Raw genomic sequence first — 19,364 nt, 5'->3', positions numbered from 1 at the left:
TGAATATCAGACTGCAGGCTCTTGCATTATACCATTATCTGACTACTGCTTGCACATATAAGATAAAGTGCTAATACAAATATACATGGAAAAATATTACTACTAAGAATAGGTGAGAGAACTCATTTTCAACATTTTTGGGTAACTTACCTAGGGACGCTCTAGAAACATGTGTTAACACTCCTTGTAAGAAGCTAATGTTATAGTATAAACTCCTGTACTGCACAATATAAACTTGCAAACAAGACAGTTGCTTTAGGCCTTTTTAGGAAGACTACAAAAAACATGCAAAGGATATTTAAGAGGCTTGACAACAGTAAATAGTGAAAACCTGTAAAAACTGTACTGTATCATCCAAGCTGGAGCAGAATCAAGAAACCACTACTAAATGGCAGCATCTGATTTTTATTCTTAAATAAGTGTCATTAATACATTTACACCTGTTATATAAGAAACTAAAAATAAATGGTAACTTAAAAGTTTATACCCAGGCACAAACTTTCCCATTATTTTAAGTTTTGAGTATCAAACAGCATATATCTACTCTGTAGATAGCATCTTTAACTAACACTACAGTGTTAGCAATTTTCAATTAATCAAAAAATAGAATCTCAAAAAAGGAGTAACTGTATGAACATCCCTTTGATGCCTCCCTTTCTTTTTAATAGATGTAGCCAATAATTCCTCCTAAATTGTTCCAAGGGGAGAATTTTGTGTCTCTAAGGTTTGTACTTGGCCATATAATAAATATTCTACCTCTTAGACTTCCAGGCACATTTTTCTCATGTTTTGAGAGTATCACCACAGTTTATGTACTTTGGATTAATACTTCAGAACTGGAATACTTCAGTTTTGAGATTTGTTCTACACTATCAATTTTATCTAGACTAATGAAATACAAATCTTGCATTAAGTAGGTTAAATAATTTCAAGTTTGGAATAAAGCCCGTTTTTAACAATGGAATAAGCAGGCATTAAAAATGTAACCTAGATCAGAAAGAGCAGAGTCAAAGCTTTGCGTAGTTTTAAAGATCTTTTGACTTTTAAGCCTTCTAATTCTTTTCCAGGGTGAAATTAACAACTATTTAACAGACTCCATTTAGTAATCTCAGAATGTCTGTTCATAAAACCAGCTGCATTACACTCCCCTTGGCACAAGGCTAGTTTCTCTGAATAACATTATCTTCTCTCCAGTGCTGTTTCTCCTTAAGATAATTATCTAAAGTAGTTTTAAGTGATTTATTTTAAATTTTAAACTTTTACAGTGAAATTATCCTTCAAAGTGTCCCCTATCCTCCATGCAGCATCAAAGTTTGTAATAAATAACTCCCATCTATAAAGCCATAAAAATTAGTTATGACAGAATATGTTGAAATTCCAAAGGAATCCAGTCCCCATCTAAGTAACTTATTCAATACCTCCCAAACCACTTTGTTTGGATGTTCAAAATTTAAATGTAAGTTTTACAGTTTTTGGCAGCCTCTGACCTTTATAGTGGTTCAAATACACAGTAAGTGAAGTCAATGATTAAAAGGCTGCATCTTTCTGCTTGTCTGAATTTACAAATGTGTACATAAAGATGACATCAATATATTTTCTATACGTTTTAAGAACAACTTAATGTTAAACATATCCTTCTGAAAGATTCAGTACAATGAACTTTCTGTATTCAGGAGTGTGAAGGGAGAAAGCTTTTTCTTAATCTGAGAACTTCCATCCACAGCTGAAGGAAGGCAGAGGGTACTTGCAGCTTTCTGTCTATTTTTAGTTCCCCAACTTAGAAAAGGCAGTTTTGGTGGGGCTTTCTTGGTCTGATCAATCTTATCTTCTTCCATGGCTAAGCAGATTAGGGAGTACGTCTTCTGCATTCCCACAGAATAAGTTGCGCTCTTACTATGCTGCAGAAAGAAAGAAAATAAATAAATATATATATATATAAAAATAAAAAAAAAGTTACCAAAAAGGGGTCAAAAAACCCGCAACAAAAGAAGTCAATAGAAGATTACTATGTGAATAACGTTCCAGGACAGACTACAGAGTTTTGTGTGCTAGTTACATACTAATTGAACAGAAGGCCCTTCAGAGTGCTGAGATTTTGGTATTTTGCCCATAAAGGATATGATAGGCAAATTGTAAAGGGATTTGTGAATCTCTTACACGTGTTGTTTTGTTTCAGCTAACTATTCTAGAAGCCAGTAAGTGCCATCACGTATACACAGTAACCTCTCTGCAGAGCCGGAGTATGCAGACCTTGCACAAATCGCCTGAAGGGGACTCTGTTGTCTTCAGCGTCCAGGAAGTCTTTAGTTTGTTTTGTTAAACGCCCAACAAGCAGGTTCCGTGTTAGCTGCAACTACTACAGGAGCCACTACTGTAGGACGTTCTTTGGGGATCCCTGGAAGGCACAGCTGTCTCTGCCCTGAAGCAATTTGCTTTTATTCTAACCTTTTGTGGCCAGTAACGGCCTTTTGTGTCAGAAGGGCAGGAGTGCAATTCCTTATTTTCAGTAATGCAAACTAACTTTTTTTTTTTTTAAGGCAATAAGAGCCTTGATCTCTTCTAAGGCGACGATATTTCAATGTGTAAGCTTGCCAGGAAATGCTAGAGCCATGAAGCACTGGACTGAGCTAAACTACAGGTTCTCTCACACTACAAATAAGTTTAAATTATGTAGAGCTTAACATTTTTTAATCTTGTGATCATTTTTCCCTTAGTCTAAAGCTTCTACAGCAGCTTAGTACAATACAGTTAGAGTCCACCAAAATAAAAAATGTTACATTAATCTCTGACTACCAACTACAAAAGTCAAGGATGATTATGTTAATGGTGAATGGAAAATGAGCACATAGTTTTGGATGCTGATTATTGTTTCATTGCAACTTTTCCTATGCTAAAAGGATTAATGTTTTCACCCTCTGGGACAAATTAGGGGAAAATAAGATATGTCCTGGAATCTATAATGTAATTAATCTAAGTAGTTCCACTACCAAACCCACCCCCTACCCCCCCCCCCAAAATATCATTCTTAAGCATACAAGCTGCATTTTATCTTGATAAATGATAATGCAAGTTCAGCCCATTTAAATCAGCAGTTTAAAACTGAACACACGCCTGAATGTTTTATATTTTCACTGGTGAAATGGGATATCTGACTACATTAAAGAAAACAGTAATCAGGGACTGAAGAGAGAATTTTCTCACTTTCCTGACCCTTCAAATCTGCAAAATATATTTGCCTCATTACATACCATAGAAGCTGTTGTATCTTGGCAACTGATAACCTCAATCTCAATGGGCTGCTCTCCCATGCTTTTGATTTTTTCCAGCACCTCATTCAGTCCAAGCCATTTGCAATCCACACCACCAACTGAAACAATGTAGTCACCTTCTTTTAGGCCCATCAACTGTCAAAGAATTTTGCACAGATTATTATCTGGAATTATAAAGATGTATAAGAAGTTTTTGTCATCATACAATATCTGCCCTAAAGGCATTTCCCTCTTAGAGGCCATAAAACCACTGTCTAGGCAGACAGGTGGAACAAAAATGTATAAATAGCATAAAAACAACAAATACAACTTTTTCAAGCACACAAGTTACCTCTTTGTTGCATTATTGTTGATAAATGTGATTTTGGCCTAAATACTCAGGTATCAGCTCTTTTTACATCCTTTTCACTTTTCTCCTAAAATAAGTGAAACCTGGTTTTACCTACCCTATCATATTCCGTGAAACATTTTCTCCAGTTCTTATTTCTGTTTCTTCAGTATTTTTATTTGTACTTAAGTGCCTTTGCTCTGTTTAAGCTGTGTTCTTCTCTGCATATTGCTTTATCTCTTTGTTTCTTTCCCAGAAGAACAACAATATATTAGAAGCCACTAATATGTTATTTCCCCTCTTTTTCCGTGGGCACATCCTACCTTCCTTTCCTGATCCTTATCCTTTTTATTGTTGCTACCTTCCAGAGTCTTTATCCCTTCCAACTTCCTGAATTAGAAGGGGAATAACATATTTGCTTGTATTATTTGGGATTTTATCTATGAAATGTGAACAGAGAAAGAAATCTATTCTAGTTTAATGAGATGTCAAGGACACAGATACTCTAACATCTAAAGCATATATAGCACTGAAAACTTGTACGGATGATATGAATGGACTGTACTAATATATACTAGAAGTCAAGAAATCCTCCATACACCAATATAGGCAAATTAAAATTATACCATCTGGAAATATATAGTTAATATTGCACCAATTTACTTACTGCTGCAGAACAAACTGGATCAAGGCAATAAGTCTGTACCGGTGAGCCTCCTTTAAGACTGAATCCGAGCTCTCCTGCTTCGCAGCGGAAGCGAATGGTACGCGGTGCCGTCCATCTCTGCTTGGCTGAGAACACCGATAGCGGGCCCTGGAGGTTATACAGCAGCAAGCACGTGATGGTTTATTGCCATTTGTAACTAGGCATTTTTAGGTTATAACGCTTTAAGCTCATCTTATGTAGGTTTTACTCAGGTTAACTCCCAGCTACTTCCATAGATGCAGAACAGTGAGATTTATCCCAGAAGTTGAAGACATCCCATGATTTCTGTGGGGTACTTCAAAGGGAGTGTGATAACAGCAACACTGCCAACCTGTCTGAAATCTCTGTTACGGCCTGCAGCAGGCTCCAAGGTCCTGTATCGCTCCATTTTGGAGAAGATAAATTGATTCATGAAACATCAGATATTCTGATCCTAACCAGAACTCCTATTTCCCTTTGCCCACTGATCTACAGGAAGCCACCTGAAAAACTGGCTTTGCTTCTCTCCTGGCACCCCCTGCTTCTCCCCATCGCTGAGGTAAATGGGGCATCCACTGAAACTTTATAGGACTTCTATGAAGCTCATCAAGAATGCACGTTGTGTAATGCCATATACAAACAACATTTTTATTCTTTGCGTCTCAAGCTGACTTACACCTCTGAAGCTAGGAGTGGTCTGTCAAATAACTTCTGAAAAAACAGTTATTATAGGATAATGTTTTCAGGCTAAGATACTTGTGTCATTTCTCTCCCATTAGACTGAACATACACTCCCTACCAAAGTGACAAAGGTTGGCAAGCATCAGTATAGTACGTACCAGCCTGTGAAAGAAGTCTTTAACTTTCACCTTGGAAAACTGAGGAGCAACTGTTTCTACTTTATGCTCTGTTTTAGCTAAAACAAAAGGAAAAACAATTTAATTTTCTCTCAAGCATTAATGACTTGACTGTCGTAACAAACAAAGAATTAAGATACAGACTTCTTTTTCTTAAATTCCAGCTAGATAGAAGTTTCTCCTTAATTCTTACCAGACTGTGCAAAAAGTCATTAAGTAGAAATATGCAAGACAAATTTCTAAATCACCTAAAAAATATCTTCCGAGCTCATATTATCAATACAAAAAGCTTAAAATAATCCAACCAAACAAAACTACACTATGCTCCTCTTGAATGCTTTTTTCTTTGAAAAATAATTAAGAAAATCCTGGCTCTTTTTCACAGCTCCTGAAGAGTTGGATCAGCCGGACTAAGGTAGGAAGAACCAATAGTAGTAAAATTGAGTTAATAACTTAAACCAAGTTAAAACCTATGCTATGATAAACAGTTATTAGTATTTCCTCTTACGATTTTAGCTTTTAAGTTTCTCAGGGGGTGGGTGTGGGTGGATGGGTGGGTGGGTGTGTAGAGGTTAGCTCATGAGATATTCACCCCAAAAAAAAAAAACCCACACCCTGAATTCTAAGTAGTATCACTGTTATCTACTCCAAAATAAGATGTGGCCAGAGAGATACACTGTGAAGCAGCTATAACAAAATTCATTAAACCATGATTGAGGAAACATAATAGACATTTGAGATCAAATTCCTTACATATCTCAAATATAATATACATAAAATGGTGATGTATTAAAATAGCAATAACACAAAGTTTCTTCACTGGTAGCTTACATAGTATTTATATTTAAATAGTATTTAAATTATATTTAAAATAAATTTTTATAATAAAGGGAAATCCCTATTTAAATATAATTCAGATGTTAATTTTTAAATACTTCTCTGCTCCTTCATGTTAATATTTTGCAGCACAACAGATACTAAATTGAAGCATGTTACTGCTGTTGCTGCTGGCAGCTCTTAGCTGATTTACCACCACCATCTCTTTTTAGCTCCCTGAGGTGTATGTCCATCATCTTCCCCACCCCCTGCTTTGCTTTTTTTTTTTTTTCTTAAAAGTCTTTTCCAAAACTCTGTACTCCTCAAACTGACTTCTTAGCATGATCCAAAGACTCTTCCCTCTATTAATCCCTTAAAAGGAATCATCAAGAGACATTTTCAAATCATATAAACATTGTTTCATAAAAATACGAATGCTGGTTAATGTAGAGGGGGAAAAAAGCAGTTTTAGATGCGCAGAAAAAGCTTCTTTGTTTAGCCATAAATGCTAAGTTGCCTAACTTTAAACACTATTAAAAGGCTGCATCTTTCAGATGGGAAGAGAAGGAAGGTAGCTCAAGACTTTCTGAAAATGAGACCCTTACTGACTTAGCTTGGGCACCCGATTATTGGTTAGAGACTCTTGATTTCTAGCTGTGAATGCTTACGAAGGATATCCGGAGCTTGGATTAGACTGAGGAAGTCATCTTCCTTGTCCTGCTGAGCATATTTGAGAAGTGAGCGCTTGTGTGCAGCTGTCAGGACCTCTTGAAGAACATCGATGTTTCGAAGCTTTTTGCACAGACCACAGACTCTTAGAGCTTCTTCATGGTAAACAATGGCTTTGCGTAAATGTGCTTTCCCTGAATAAATTAGAAAGTGTTAGCTGTCCTCCATGAACACAAGAAATACAAAGTAGTTTTCAACTATCATCCGTTAGCTGGATGAAACTGGCAGTTACCTAATTGTTTTCTCTGAACTTTGTCCTTTAAAATGGTGAGAACCATCAGTCCTTCTGGCATGTAGTCATACAACTGGGACAAGGCTTTCTCCTGCTGATCTTCATCATCACTGGACTGCACTATAATGATTGATACAGAACATCAGGCATTACACATTTCTCGATGCCTAGTTCCTTTAGGTGTATTGTGCAATAGTTGCTACTTTCTCTCCAAAGGTGGAGAAATAATCTTACAAGTACATATTGATGGAAATTTCAAGTTATTGGGGCTTGTATCAGTTTTATCATCTGCAATATGTAAGTAATGCTTATATGCCAAAACATATATGTAAGAATTGAACAACTTAGTAGTGTACAATAGATACAGCATTTCACATGTTTCTGCAAAAGTTAGTGTATTGAACTTTCCCATTCTTCTGTAGAGGACATAACGAAGCATTGCTTCATATCTGAATGGGAAAATGGCTACAAAATAACATATATTGAAACCCCAAAGTTCCTAGCTCCTAGTCTTATTCATTGAACAAATAATTGTTTATATGAATATATAGAAAACCTTATTATTCTTACACTCATGGTCACACAGGATGGTGGCAATGAAGTAATGTGCTAGAGCTTTGTAATGGTCTGATTTTATTTGTGCCAGTTTCGACCAGGAATAAGGAATATTCTCTTTGACTGGTTCCTGATTCATTGCAGTGTTAACCAGCATGTAAACCTCTCCGACCTAAAATAAAGCACAGAATTAAAGTACAAGAACTTGTATTTGTGATCAGGAGCTCAGTTACTCAAGTAAAATATATTACATTCAGCCTTAAGATAATGTAATGTGCATCATGTCAAAGGAGAGGGGGGAACAGAGTGCTACAAGGGCAGGTAGAAAAGTGAAAGTAAGTTTGGGGAAAATGAAATTCCATATCTGACTTCTCCCTGCCCTAGTCCCAGAAAAATAAATCAATTCTGTACAAGAATAGATGGACTAAGTCAGTCAATCTATTTATACGACTTCAGAGAGTTCAATAAAAATACCATATAATAAACAGTTCTTTAATTTGAAAATAAATCTTGTCATATTAATTCAGCTGAGAGAGAGGGTTAAGCATATCACTTTAGATTTGCCCTTAACTTCTGAAACTGTGGAGTCCTATCTAGCTCTAAGCTTGTGTGGTCTAGCTAAATCTGGGCTATTATCTTTTATCCAGAGGGGATAAAACAGCTTTTCAAGCAGTGAACACTGCTTTAATGGATCAAACAACTCCACCTGACAGAATCCAAAAGTCTCTCCCCGGCAGATGATCACTGCTCACGACTAAGTTGGGGTGGCTTTGCAAGGTTGGCAGGAAAGGCTTTGCCCACTTTAGTTAGTATGGAAGCAATTATATATCCGCTACTCTGAAATGGCTCAGAAAGCATCTTCATATCATGTATTTTTGATGTCACCGACCTCCACCAAGTACAAACACTACCTTCTGGGGCATAGTCCATCTCTCCACTTTTTAATGCAAGTCTCAAGATAGTACTGCAGCTACCAACCTGAAACCCCAACTGACTCTGCTCATCTGGACACCCCCCGCCCCCCACATTACCATTTAGTTATTGGTTTGGACTCCAGCTCTTTAGAGCCGCACACCCTCCAGCTGCTGGGAAATTACACCCAGGTGAGTGTTCAGCACTTACAGAGAACCACAAACAACTCTGTCCTTTTATATGTTAATCCATGAACAAGATCTGTACTGTTTGAAAGAGCAGTATGGTAAATAGACTGTAAAAAAACCTTGGATAAGTTTGCTGCCCAAGTGTTCCAGCATGTTTCTATTAAAGCTCAATTAAAATATCTAATAAAATTCTAATACAATCATATTCATATTGTAGTAGTCACATTTTCACCCTCTGTTGCAACTTGTCATCTGTCCTTTGTTACTTTTTATTTTCAGTAATTGTTGTTAACATTTAGGTTTAACAAAACCCGTTAGCATTACTACAGGCTTTAGCTAGCAACACAGCACTGGAAACAGTTATTTTAAAGATCAAATTTTAAGTCTCTCTTTTTACCTTTGCAACTTCCTGTGTCATTTTCACTAGTGTGAAAAACTCATTGCGTATTCCAGGGAGACTGATCTGCTCAAAGACGCACTCTTGAGCTTGAGCAAGCATCATTTTGACAAGTACGTTCAGCATAGCTGGGCTCATGTCATAACTTGGTGTGTGAGTAAAGGTCTCCTTTAAGTAGCTCAGGACTCCTGAAATTATGAAATAATTTAGTCAGCATTACTAATAGAGAAATAGGTGAACTTAATTCATCAACAATAAAGTTAATTTTTAATTAAAGTCCAGCACATAGAACAAGAAATTTGAAAACATACTTTCTAGGAATTATCCAAACGAATTGTATCTACCTGAAGGGATTCTTGGTAAACATGACATTAAATTGACCTCCTAGTTTTTCTTTGCATTCCCAAATGTCCTTGGGCAAAGTTCTCAAAATTATAATTTAGAGGAGCAACAGAAACTGCAAGTTTTAAGGACAGTACCTTCAGATTTGCTTATAACAGGTTTTTGCTTCATCTTAAGAGCTACGCTCAACTGAATGTGACTTTTATATGGGGGCCGTAGGATAGGCTTATACATAGGACAAAAAATAAAGATCTACACCGCCGTAAGAAGGCAAAGGTAGATCCTTTGGATAGAGGGGAAAAAGCAAACCTATAAACTTAGTAATTATGAATCATCTTTTCAGATGCTGCTAAGTACACTGAGTGTCCCAATGACAGCTCTGTTCCATCCCTTTAAGTAAACTAGAACAATATATTTAATAAGGTAGAATTAGATTCTGCTCCAAACATTTGGTTCCACCAACATGTTAATTGTTTCTATCATTTATCAAATTAAAAACAAACACTAACTGTAGTGCAAACATTAAGTAACAGTTACATGGATGGAAATGTAACCTTCGGCATGCACGTCATCCAACTGGTTTAGTGAGTTCTACTAGCTTGCTAGTTGCTGATAATACTGCACAAGTGTAACGATAAGGCCTCTGCTTTACAAGTGTCCCACCTTCTGCAGCCTTGTTTCTTGTTGCTACTTTCAGTTCTGGCCCTGCTGTGCTATATTTCCTTACTACCAGTTTTTGAGATTTTTTTACCATCTATATTAATACTTATATTTTTTACTTTATAAAAATGTTGTTACACAAACTTTAATTATTATCCATCTCTATGCACCTTTGCACTGTAGAAGAGCTTGTCAGAGACACCCAAGGTACTAATGAATTATACTACCTTATGAAAGGAACTGAAAGTACAGAAAAAGTTTTTTTTTTTTTTTTTTTTTTAGGTCTGACATATTTCTGCTTATGTAGTAAGCACATATACACCAAGAGCTTTGTTGAAGATAAACTCCATGCAGCAATTTCCATTCAGCACTAAGAAACAGCTAATACATGCTCTACCTCATGTCTTTAGCAACATAATGAACAGTGTTACGGAACCGTGCACAGGTACAAAGAAATGCCTCCTCTGCACATCGGTTTGGGGCCCTGCAAAGGTACTGTAGTAGTACATTATATATTTCCATTTGTGAATTAATAGTTTGTTGAAGTGAAAAGTAGTGATTTTATTTGTAAAATGGAAGAAGCAGAAAGGAGAATTTTCTCAAGTACTGAAATTTCTTTTAGATAAAATATAAATGTAGAAAAAAAACAACCTATTTAAAAATGCATGAAGAAATATTATCAAGGTTTCTGGATAGCTTTCTGTATGTTCAAAAGGGGTTTTATGACAATTCCACTCTGTGGTCCATGGTTTGCAGCTGTTAAAGCTATACATACAGTGGAAACCAATAGTCACAGATTGTTAATGCAGCAACAAATCTTATGGTACATACTGATTACATAGATAATATCTAAAAGCTGTATTTGTAGCACTGATGACATTTACAAAAATTTAGAAAATCTATTTAAAGGAAAACAAAATCTTCTATAACATGTTAGTTTAAGGGATATGATTCTCTTTACTAGAATTTGTATTTTTCTTAGTTTTGGTTGGAGTGTCACTGAATATTTTGAATCTGTTTGCCTTTGAAATCTATGAAAAACCATGTAGACAGTGTCAAACAAATCGCTAATTTTATATGAGAACATAGTAAGATTCATTTTGAAGACATCATATGAAAAATTGTATTTTAAGCCCTTTACCAATCCTTAAAATTATTTCTTGTACAGATTTTACACCAATGTAATATCCCAGAGGTCAAAGCTGCTATGCTGGCAAAATGAAGAATGAAACAGTTAACACTAGAGCTATGGCTCAGACCTTTGAACTACAATTGATTAATCGTTAACCACAGCAGTCACTGCCTTTATCAGCATATTCAGACTGCAGCTCCAGGTTTTGAATTAAAACTTTGTCTCAGCTCTTCACTAGGCTTCCCTATTCCTCCTTTTTTGTGTGAGGAAGGCAGTGGGAAATGCAGAGATCTGCAGGAAGTCAAACTGAGATTTGGAACACTTGCATTAAGACTTTCCTGATACTTTTAAATTTCTACCTGCAGCTCTCTGAAAAGCGTCAACCGCATTTTCAAGTCCAGTCTTGGTCTGACGATTGCATCTTGTGCCAATCTGGGTATAGAGGGCTCCAATATTAAATAAAATACTTGCTTTTTCAAGCAACAGATTTTGCTGGCACACTGGGACACCGGTGAAGGAATCGTACCTTTGGAAAGGAAACAAAGTGTTAAGATAAGCAGAGTCCATGGAAACAACAGATGTTTTCATTCTGTTTTTCCAAAAGAGCAGCAGAATTCTTAATGACGGTTCTGATACAGTGAAAATAATGGTATTTCTAATCACCTTGATGTACTCTGAGTACAACACATGTGCCGTGCCACAAACTAGAACAAACTAGACGATTGCTTTATTTGAGCCTTAGTTTTCATGGGGTTTTAAAGCAGCACCTCTGTAAGTACATCATATCTAAAGTTCCTATAAAACAGATATCAGAGGCTGACAGTATACTGGGGAAGTATCCCTGTGTGCTTGCCATGTTCTCATACTTTTTTATTAGGCATGCACTATTAGACGCTGCCAAAGATCAACTATTGGCATGGTCAGACCCTCTATAGCTCATATTTTAAAGTTCTTCTTGCAGTTATGATTAAAAATTTAGCGATTCTTCTTGGCTGTATGGTAGTCATCTTTTCTCATCATAAAAATCAAGGTTTTGAATTCAGAGTCCAACCTTGCTAATAGCTGTAGTAAACCCACCACTGCAAGAACATTTTCTGGCCCCAGTGCTCTCCTCAGCAAATTGAAGGGGGTGAATTAAGGTCTGATCCATTCCCAGTCTGCTTCACATACCAAGGTTCAGAGTCCAGGAAACATCTACAGTTGTCTAAAATTAAGTGGGTTTTTTTCCCCCTCTTTCTCTTATGCAAACCTGTAGCTCAGATCATAATCTAGCCAGTGACTTCACCCTAAGCATGGAAAGGGCTTTATAGTATTAAGAGTAAACCTGAATACAAAGAAAGCGTTGACAACACACATTGGGGGTGGGGGGGTGGGGAAACACAACAGCACTGACATTCTTCAAATCAAACAGAAGACAGGTAAAGATTAACAACATTCTGCAAAAACAAAACAAACAAAAGACAAACATGAACTCCACACTTACCATGTAAATAAAATACCCATATGTCTGGTGGGTGGAAAAAATCTGTTTTCTACATAACCAAGTTGAAGAAAATAGCTGATCAGCATCTCAGTACCAGCTTCATCTCGGCTGGGAGTACGGCAGGCCTTAAAATACAATAGATTAAAACAAAGTGCATTCTGTTGAGTTACCGGATGAATACTGAAACACCAAGAATAAAGCTCTGCTTCCTCTGGACTTCTGCATATCACAGAAATGTGTGGAATCTGAAACAGTAAGCTTAAGGCCTTATGGATGCACTCCAAATAAGAGTTTTCCAGCTATACAGAAGGTAGCACATAACCTTTAAGGAAGCACATGGGAGATGTATTTGGCAAGCTTCAGAGTTAGTAAAACAAAGACTGTAGGTGTTTTATGAAAGCTAAAAGGAAATCTTATGTTTCCAGCATAATACTGGAAATAACCAGTAATTAGAAATAACCGTCATTCTGTTACAGCCCTTTACCAGACACACTCACTTCACCACTCGTCCTACTAATTTTAAAATACTTAAAAATAATAAGACTCTGGGTTTACAAAGTTTTGTCAATAGCTCAATAATTTTGCATAACTTTTTCATTCATCCTTTTCTTCACTTGTTCTTTATTCAGTTTGTACAGCTGTTTGATGATGGAGATTCATGTTCCATATCTCAGAAGTGAAGTCAGTACAAATAATGTAAGTTATGAGTAAAAGTGGTATAATCTGATTCCATACAAATGCTGTTATTTACAATTTTACTGGAGATTAAAACCTGATCTAACAATCCTCATTATGCCATACTTGAACTTACTTGTCTCAGATCCATGAGATCTGCTATTTCATCTTCATACTCAGAACTGTCTTCACTATAATGTTCCAGAATAAAGTCCTAAAAAAAGTAATTGCTAAAATTAACCTAAAACATTAATTAAAATTTTCTGTAGTTACAGACAGTAAAAAATTGTTTCAGTCATGAGCTGCATATTTTCTACTCTCTTCCTGTCAATGAAAATATAAAGTAATGAGGCTACAAAAAGACAACTGAATTAATAATTTTATCTGATATCAGAGACAAGAAATTCCAATTTAGTATAAAGGAATCCAAACAACCATTACATCATTTCCACTGGGTTTTAAAACAACAACACTTAATGCTTTTGAAAGGGACAAATGAATCCTCTTAACTATAAAATAACAAGGGAATCAAGTGACCATGAAAACTCATTAACAGAAAGAGACTCTGCCAAATTCTTGTCAGCTATAATAGTGCAATTCCACTGAGATTAACAAAGCTGCAGTGGCATAAAAGGTAGCAGACTCTGGCCACTGAGAGTAACCTAGAGACGTAAAAGCAGAGGCAACTTCTATGGTGATGTAAAAGGCAGTTTACCATGCGGCACCTCTACGCGGCACAGTGCACGGAGGCACAGATGGTGGCTCAGATAGCCGGCAAGGTAAACTAGCCCCCAAGAAAGCAGGGCTAATGCTGCAACGCTGCTTTGCAACCGAGTCAGAGCTTGGTTGGCACAAGTGGGAGCATCACCGCTGCGTGTTCCGTAAAACCTTTACACTTCCTTTCACAGTTAGAGTAGCAACGAATAGTCAAGATTGCAGCAGAAGGGATTTCTGTTCTCTTCCTATTTATACTCATTTTCTATTGGTTTGACTCTACTGTCTCCAAAGTGGGATCTCTTGTAACATCTTCTGACTCCTTGTCCTGGCTAAGTACAGTAATTTAGTCTCTGTTTCAAGCAGGAAATAGGGACATACATGGTGAAGGGAAGCTGCATTTGGGGGTTGATAATAAGTGTTAAATGGAATAGTCTAGGTATCATATTCAATCTTTGAATTTACCAAATCCAGAAAGAAGTGTGAAGAATTGGTGAGGAGGAATTTTACTGCAATTTGAGTGACATTTTATATAACTAATTTCAATGTTAATTGCAGCTTTCAATTAAAGCCCAAAGATAATTCTCTCAGAGTCTAAACCCATTTTTTCTCCAGAGAAAAAACACCAAGTGATACCAAGTGCAGCTTAAAATTTCTCCAAAGCTCCAAATCCAAGTTCCAGATTCAAGTGCTCCTTGGCTTGATAATGCTGCAGCTCTTAACCACAGAGCATTGCTGCCAACTGCCTCCTTCTCCTGCCCTGCCATAGATGGACTCAACTGTGGTCAGCTATTTACGTAAGCAAGGCATGAACCCAATTTACCTTAAATATGGCAGGTTTTGAACAAGCCAAATAATGTATTCAAGCTTATCAGATACAATTTATTTTAACTGCACTGGGAGATACACGCATACGCAGGATCTAGTCTACACGTCCTATCTGTCTCCAGAAAGTGGTTCCACGAAGCACCCTTAAAATTGATCTTCACTTTTTTCCTAGAGTCATAACTTACTCTGAACAACATGCTTTTCAAGCTCCTCTATTCAGCATATTTTAGCTAGGCCTTCACGCTTGACAGAAAGTTCTAAAAAACATGGACAGAAAATCCAGACAACCCTACAGACACCAAAGGGTGCCACAGCTCCACTGCAGGCTAAGGAGAACAAAACTATACCAGAGTATTCAACATATTGTTTAAACTGTAAGAGCTTCTCAACAAGCGTATATCAAGCACGGTACAAATGATAAAGCCCTCATTTCCACCAAGTGCACCAGCAGAAAGCACACCCAGTTTTCTGTTCACACAAATGTAAGTTAAATCACAACGCAGTTTAAGAACCCAAATAATTGCTGGATAATTTTTAAACACATTGTGATCGCAAGCCCTTTTTTAGGGCAAGTAAAACAAAAGGCATTTTGTACATAAATTATGCTTACTTCTTAAAAAAAAATCTGAAATGCAAATTATTTCTCTTCATTTTAACTATTTATTCTGAAACATATTTCTGAAATTTACCTTGAGGGGGACTGTAAAGTCTACTTCTTTGGTTTCCTTCAGGCCAAGAGGTACCAAGGGAATGCTGAAAGTCTCTCTGTAGAGGGGAAAAAAAGAAAAAAAAAAAAGAAAAAAAAAACACAGAAATCTTTGTTTTCTATTTGTCCATAGATAAGACATTTACTTTTGTTTCATGTGATGACAGAAAGTTAGTATGCTGATAGGTGTTGAGGTAAAAACTACATAGTTTATAACCCAAGACAGTCTGCTTAATGCCTGTGACTCCCAGAGGGGAGCGTGAGGAAGGCTACTTGCACGTGCCTTTTTCATCTGAGCCTATTTTTCCTCCAAGGAAAGGAGACTCTCCAAGCTGTTCATTGCAGTAGAACTCAACCTTTATACACCTGCACAAGTTACAGAGACAGAAAACAGCTTCACAGCTGCTGCGAGATCTCCCTCATTAAAAGCTATGGTAATTACCAGTAATTATCATCAGGATTTTACATCCTATCAATGGTTTCATGTGTAGAAAAGGTATGTGTGTAGCACAGGGGAAAGCAGGGCCAGAGTACACCAAATTTAACAGCGAAAAAATCTAAGACTAGGAAGTCTGAGAACTACTTAGCTTCTAAACAATTCCAGGCGTCAACCTCTAAAATATCAAAGGATGGAAATGGTGACGTTCAAATAAAATAAAATAAAAATAAAAATCTGATCCTCAAGGGAATACACATCTGTATCATGGACTTAAACCCTGATTGTATTAGCAAACAACTCTATCTAATGGAGCTATTATGAATTAAAAAAAAAAAAAAAGCACCATTTATTCTTCAACACAAAAGCTACTTATACTGCTCTTCCTCTAAACATACTACCCAATTTAAAAAAAAGAAAGATCAGAATTGCTTACAGGCACGTAGTTTGTTTAGTAGATTTAACGGATTAGTATCTGGCAATTATTAGGTTTATGTGATATTTTCCTTTTTCCTCCAACAACTGATTCACTGTCTAAGCATTGTTTAGAGCTTTCCGTTACCAACTACAAAATACCATGGGTGTGTTTCATTTATAATCTTATCAGCAAGGCAGCAAAATCAATTTCTCACTGGCGGAAATTCCATGTGGGGAAGGTGGGAGTAGCAATGCAGCTTCCTCAGAGAAGGAAGAATCCTGAAACTGGCTGGCACAATCTGAATGCAGCAGTGCTAGCTCAAGAAGGGCTTCCAGGGTACGGAGCACAAACCCTACTGCAGGAGAGTGCATAATCTAATTTCTGATGAGGCTTTTAGAATACACCATAGCACTTTTACAGCAGTTTATATAAGATTTTTTTCCCCCAAAAGGAAATGGGACACATGCAAAAGAAACCTAAGTCTGTACTAATTTAATTTTTAGTACAGTTCACAGTTTCTGCAGACCCCAGTGTTATTCAAAGAAACTGAATTTCTATTTTTAAGTTTCTAAAGTGTCACACCCATGGGGTCAGCATGCAATACTTCATGGAGGCACTGGACAGATAAGGAGGAGATTCTGGTTTTCCAGAACAGAATAGAAATGGTGTCATGCTACTCAACCCAACTCAGATGTGTGCAAAACCACAAAAGGCTGGCCCTTCAGGTGGATATGACACTGCAGAGTGATGGAAATACACAGTTAACTGTTCCAGTAACGTGGGTGTGACCTCATCTTGATGACTACATGCACAATAGATTCAGAGAGCAACTATTAATAGTTATTTGCTATGAAAGCAAAATAAAGGCCGGACAGCAGTTACAGAGGGAGTGGAATCCTTCAGCTGGTGGTACATAAAAGCACCTGCAGCTTAGAATGCACAGCATCAGAAAGATAAGAAACAATTCAAAACAAATTGGGGAAGGAGGAGCAGGAGAGAAGAAAAAGCATGCTGGTGTCCAGGCACGAGGTTCTACCAGCCTTGGGGCCTGACCTGATGCTCATCCTTCATTGAGAAGTCAGATGTTTCAAATATTCTTTAGATAGAAGAAGGATTAGTACTTCTGGAGTCTCACTCGCACTCACACAGCTGTCACTTTCATACTGCTCTCTATGTTCACATGCATCTGTGAATACTAGTAAAATTTTGAACAAAAGCATTTTCTCATCAGAAAAATGGAGAGGTGTCAAAGTTTGCCATTAAGAAAAAAAAATTGGCACAAGTTTTGTTTGAAGGAAATTAAATGTAGTTATTTTGGATTAAGTCAGCATTCAGTCGAAAGATGCTGCACTGGAGATGTGTTTAGTCCCTCTATCTTAAGACTTCCTTATTGTCCAGCTAGAAGCTAACTCCATACTGAGAACAGCGATAAGAAGGACCCAAAATTACACCCACCTTCCCATGAAGCACTTACATTTGTGTCTTGAGCTGCTAAAGTTAATCCAATAGTAAATGCTTAGTTTTAGGAGCATCAAGACATCTAACTGACAGAAATCATTGCAGTAATCAGGAAATTAATAATCTTTAACTCCACAGTTTGATGTTTGAGGAATTCATTTCAAGCTCTCTAAGGTCAGAATAACATTTTGGAGCAATTCCAACTTAAACTACATCTACTACATATTTCGCTTTTTCTGTCAGCTAATTCATGGATTTCTATCACTAGAGTGCACACCTTAAAGATTACCTCAAGTCTGCTTTGACCTCTAAAGCAGTGCTGTTGCTTTTATTCTCCAGCTCAAGGGAGGATTGTTGCATGCACTGCATTTGAGAACAGATACTATATTGCTAGGTTTATTCATGTAATAATGAATTGAACTAGTTACCCAGCCTAGTACTGGAAATTCTTCTAGGTGCCATGGGTCTCCCCACAAAGCTCACAAGCTTTCAATTCTTACAGTGCTCACCTCCATGAAGGAGCTCAGTGTCTAAGGATTAGTGCAACATACCTTTCCCAAGAGAAAGACAAATATGTGGACTAACCCTTAGTCAACAAATCTACCACCAAACATGTTCTCTATCAAGTTCTCTGTTTTTTCAGCTAGTTAATGTCCAGCATTCACATTTACCTAGCAACAGTTTTATTTCCAGTGATAAATAAAGGATTTGTTGATAATGGAGTAACTTAGCTTTTCACTTACTCTGTGTTTTGATAAACCTCTACTGAGATATTAAGTCCTTCTAATTCCTCCTTTAAGATCTGCAGGTCTGAGTTTACAAAACTCAGTTCCAGTAGTACCTGTTCTCGTACTTTGTTGTTGTTGGTAGCTCTGCAGAGAGAAAGAGACAACTTTTTCAGTGCCAGGGAACAGGAGCGGTACATCAACTTTGTTGACCCTCTTGCCAGCATTCTCAGCATTTTTAAGATTATTTTTCTCCCTTAAGAGATGGCACAAGATCTCACGTTTCAGAATCTGTCAAGACAGAACCTGTGATAGTTTCCAGATAATGGCATGCAGACAGCTAGATGGTTTGCTGTGTGCTAATTTTTTTGGTGTGATATTAGGGGTAAACTTTTCCTTTTTTTAGGACACATTAATCACCAAAACAAAAGCATCTTAAAGATAATCACTGCTCTATTTTAGAATTATGTGTTATTTTCTTTGAATAAGATATGGCGGTGGGGCAGGGGATTTCAGGACATATTTTTTCAAAATAGAGTCATTTGGTTTATTAATTGAATAGCTTAATAATTAGTTGGGATGTCTGGTAGTACCATTAAGAAGAATAAATATATAAATTTTCCTGAAAGAGTTATTCCAGAATACTCTACAACCACGTATGTAGGTTAAAAAAAATAAAAACAAAAAAAATCTTTCAGTGGAACACAATATAATTTCTTCTATAATTCTATTTTTATGACTCAAATAAGATTTTGTTTTGTTTCCTTTGCCATTCATATGTCATGTAAACACATGACAACTTTTCGGACTGCTGCCACA

At 36.8% G+C, this 19,364-nt stretch overlaps 1 protein-coding gene across 2 annotated transcripts in view; it reads right to left on the bottom strand.

Moving 5' to 3' along the window:
- Nucleotides 1-829: 829 nt before the first annotated feature.
- The window catches only part of RHPN2 (rhophilin Rho GTPase binding protein 2), a 30,473-nt gene continuing 11,938 nt past the window's right edge, over nucleotides 830-19,364 (bottom strand). The window contains exons 3-15 of one of the 2 annotated variants that reach the window (XM_067302505.1): nucleotides 18,564-18,692; nucleotides 15,492-15,567; nucleotides 13,397-13,474; nucleotides 12,586-12,710; nucleotides 11,462-11,628; nucleotides 8,969-9,156; nucleotides 7,487-7,643; nucleotides 6,917-7,036; nucleotides 6,624-6,818; nucleotides 5,122-5,198; nucleotides 4,265-4,411; nucleotides 3,249-3,404; nucleotides 830-1,898 (exon numbers count right to left, since the gene is read on the bottom strand). In XM_067302505.1, coding sequence (XP_067158606.1) covers nucleotides 1,647-1,898; nucleotides 3,249-3,404; nucleotides 4,265-4,411; nucleotides 5,122-5,198; nucleotides 6,624-6,818; nucleotides 6,917-7,036; nucleotides 7,487-7,643; nucleotides 8,969-9,156; nucleotides 11,462-11,628; nucleotides 12,586-12,710; nucleotides 13,397-13,474; nucleotides 15,492-15,567; nucleotides 18,564-18,692 — 1,867 coding nt within the window. In that variant the 3' untranslated portion in view covers nucleotides 830-1,646. The remainder of the gene's footprint in view (nucleotides 1,899-3,248; nucleotides 3,405-4,264; nucleotides 4,412-5,121; nucleotides 5,199-6,623; nucleotides 6,819-6,916; nucleotides 7,037-7,486; nucleotides 7,644-8,968; nucleotides 9,157-11,461; nucleotides 11,629-12,585; nucleotides 12,711-13,396; nucleotides 13,475-15,491; nucleotides 15,568-18,563; nucleotides 18,693-19,364) is intronic. The other variant, XM_067302506.1, reaches the window with a different exon arrangement.

Source organism: Apteryx mantelli, chromosome 10, assembly GCF_036417845.1.
Source record: "Apteryx mantelli isolate bAptMan1 chromosome 10, bAptMan1.hap1, whole genome shotgun sequence".
In the NCBI taxonomy this organism is placed as follows: domain Eukaryota; kingdom Metazoa; phylum Chordata; class Aves; order Apterygiformes; family Apterygidae; genus Apteryx; species Apteryx mantelli.
This window is presented reverse-complemented; position numbering and strand designations above follow the sequence as displayed.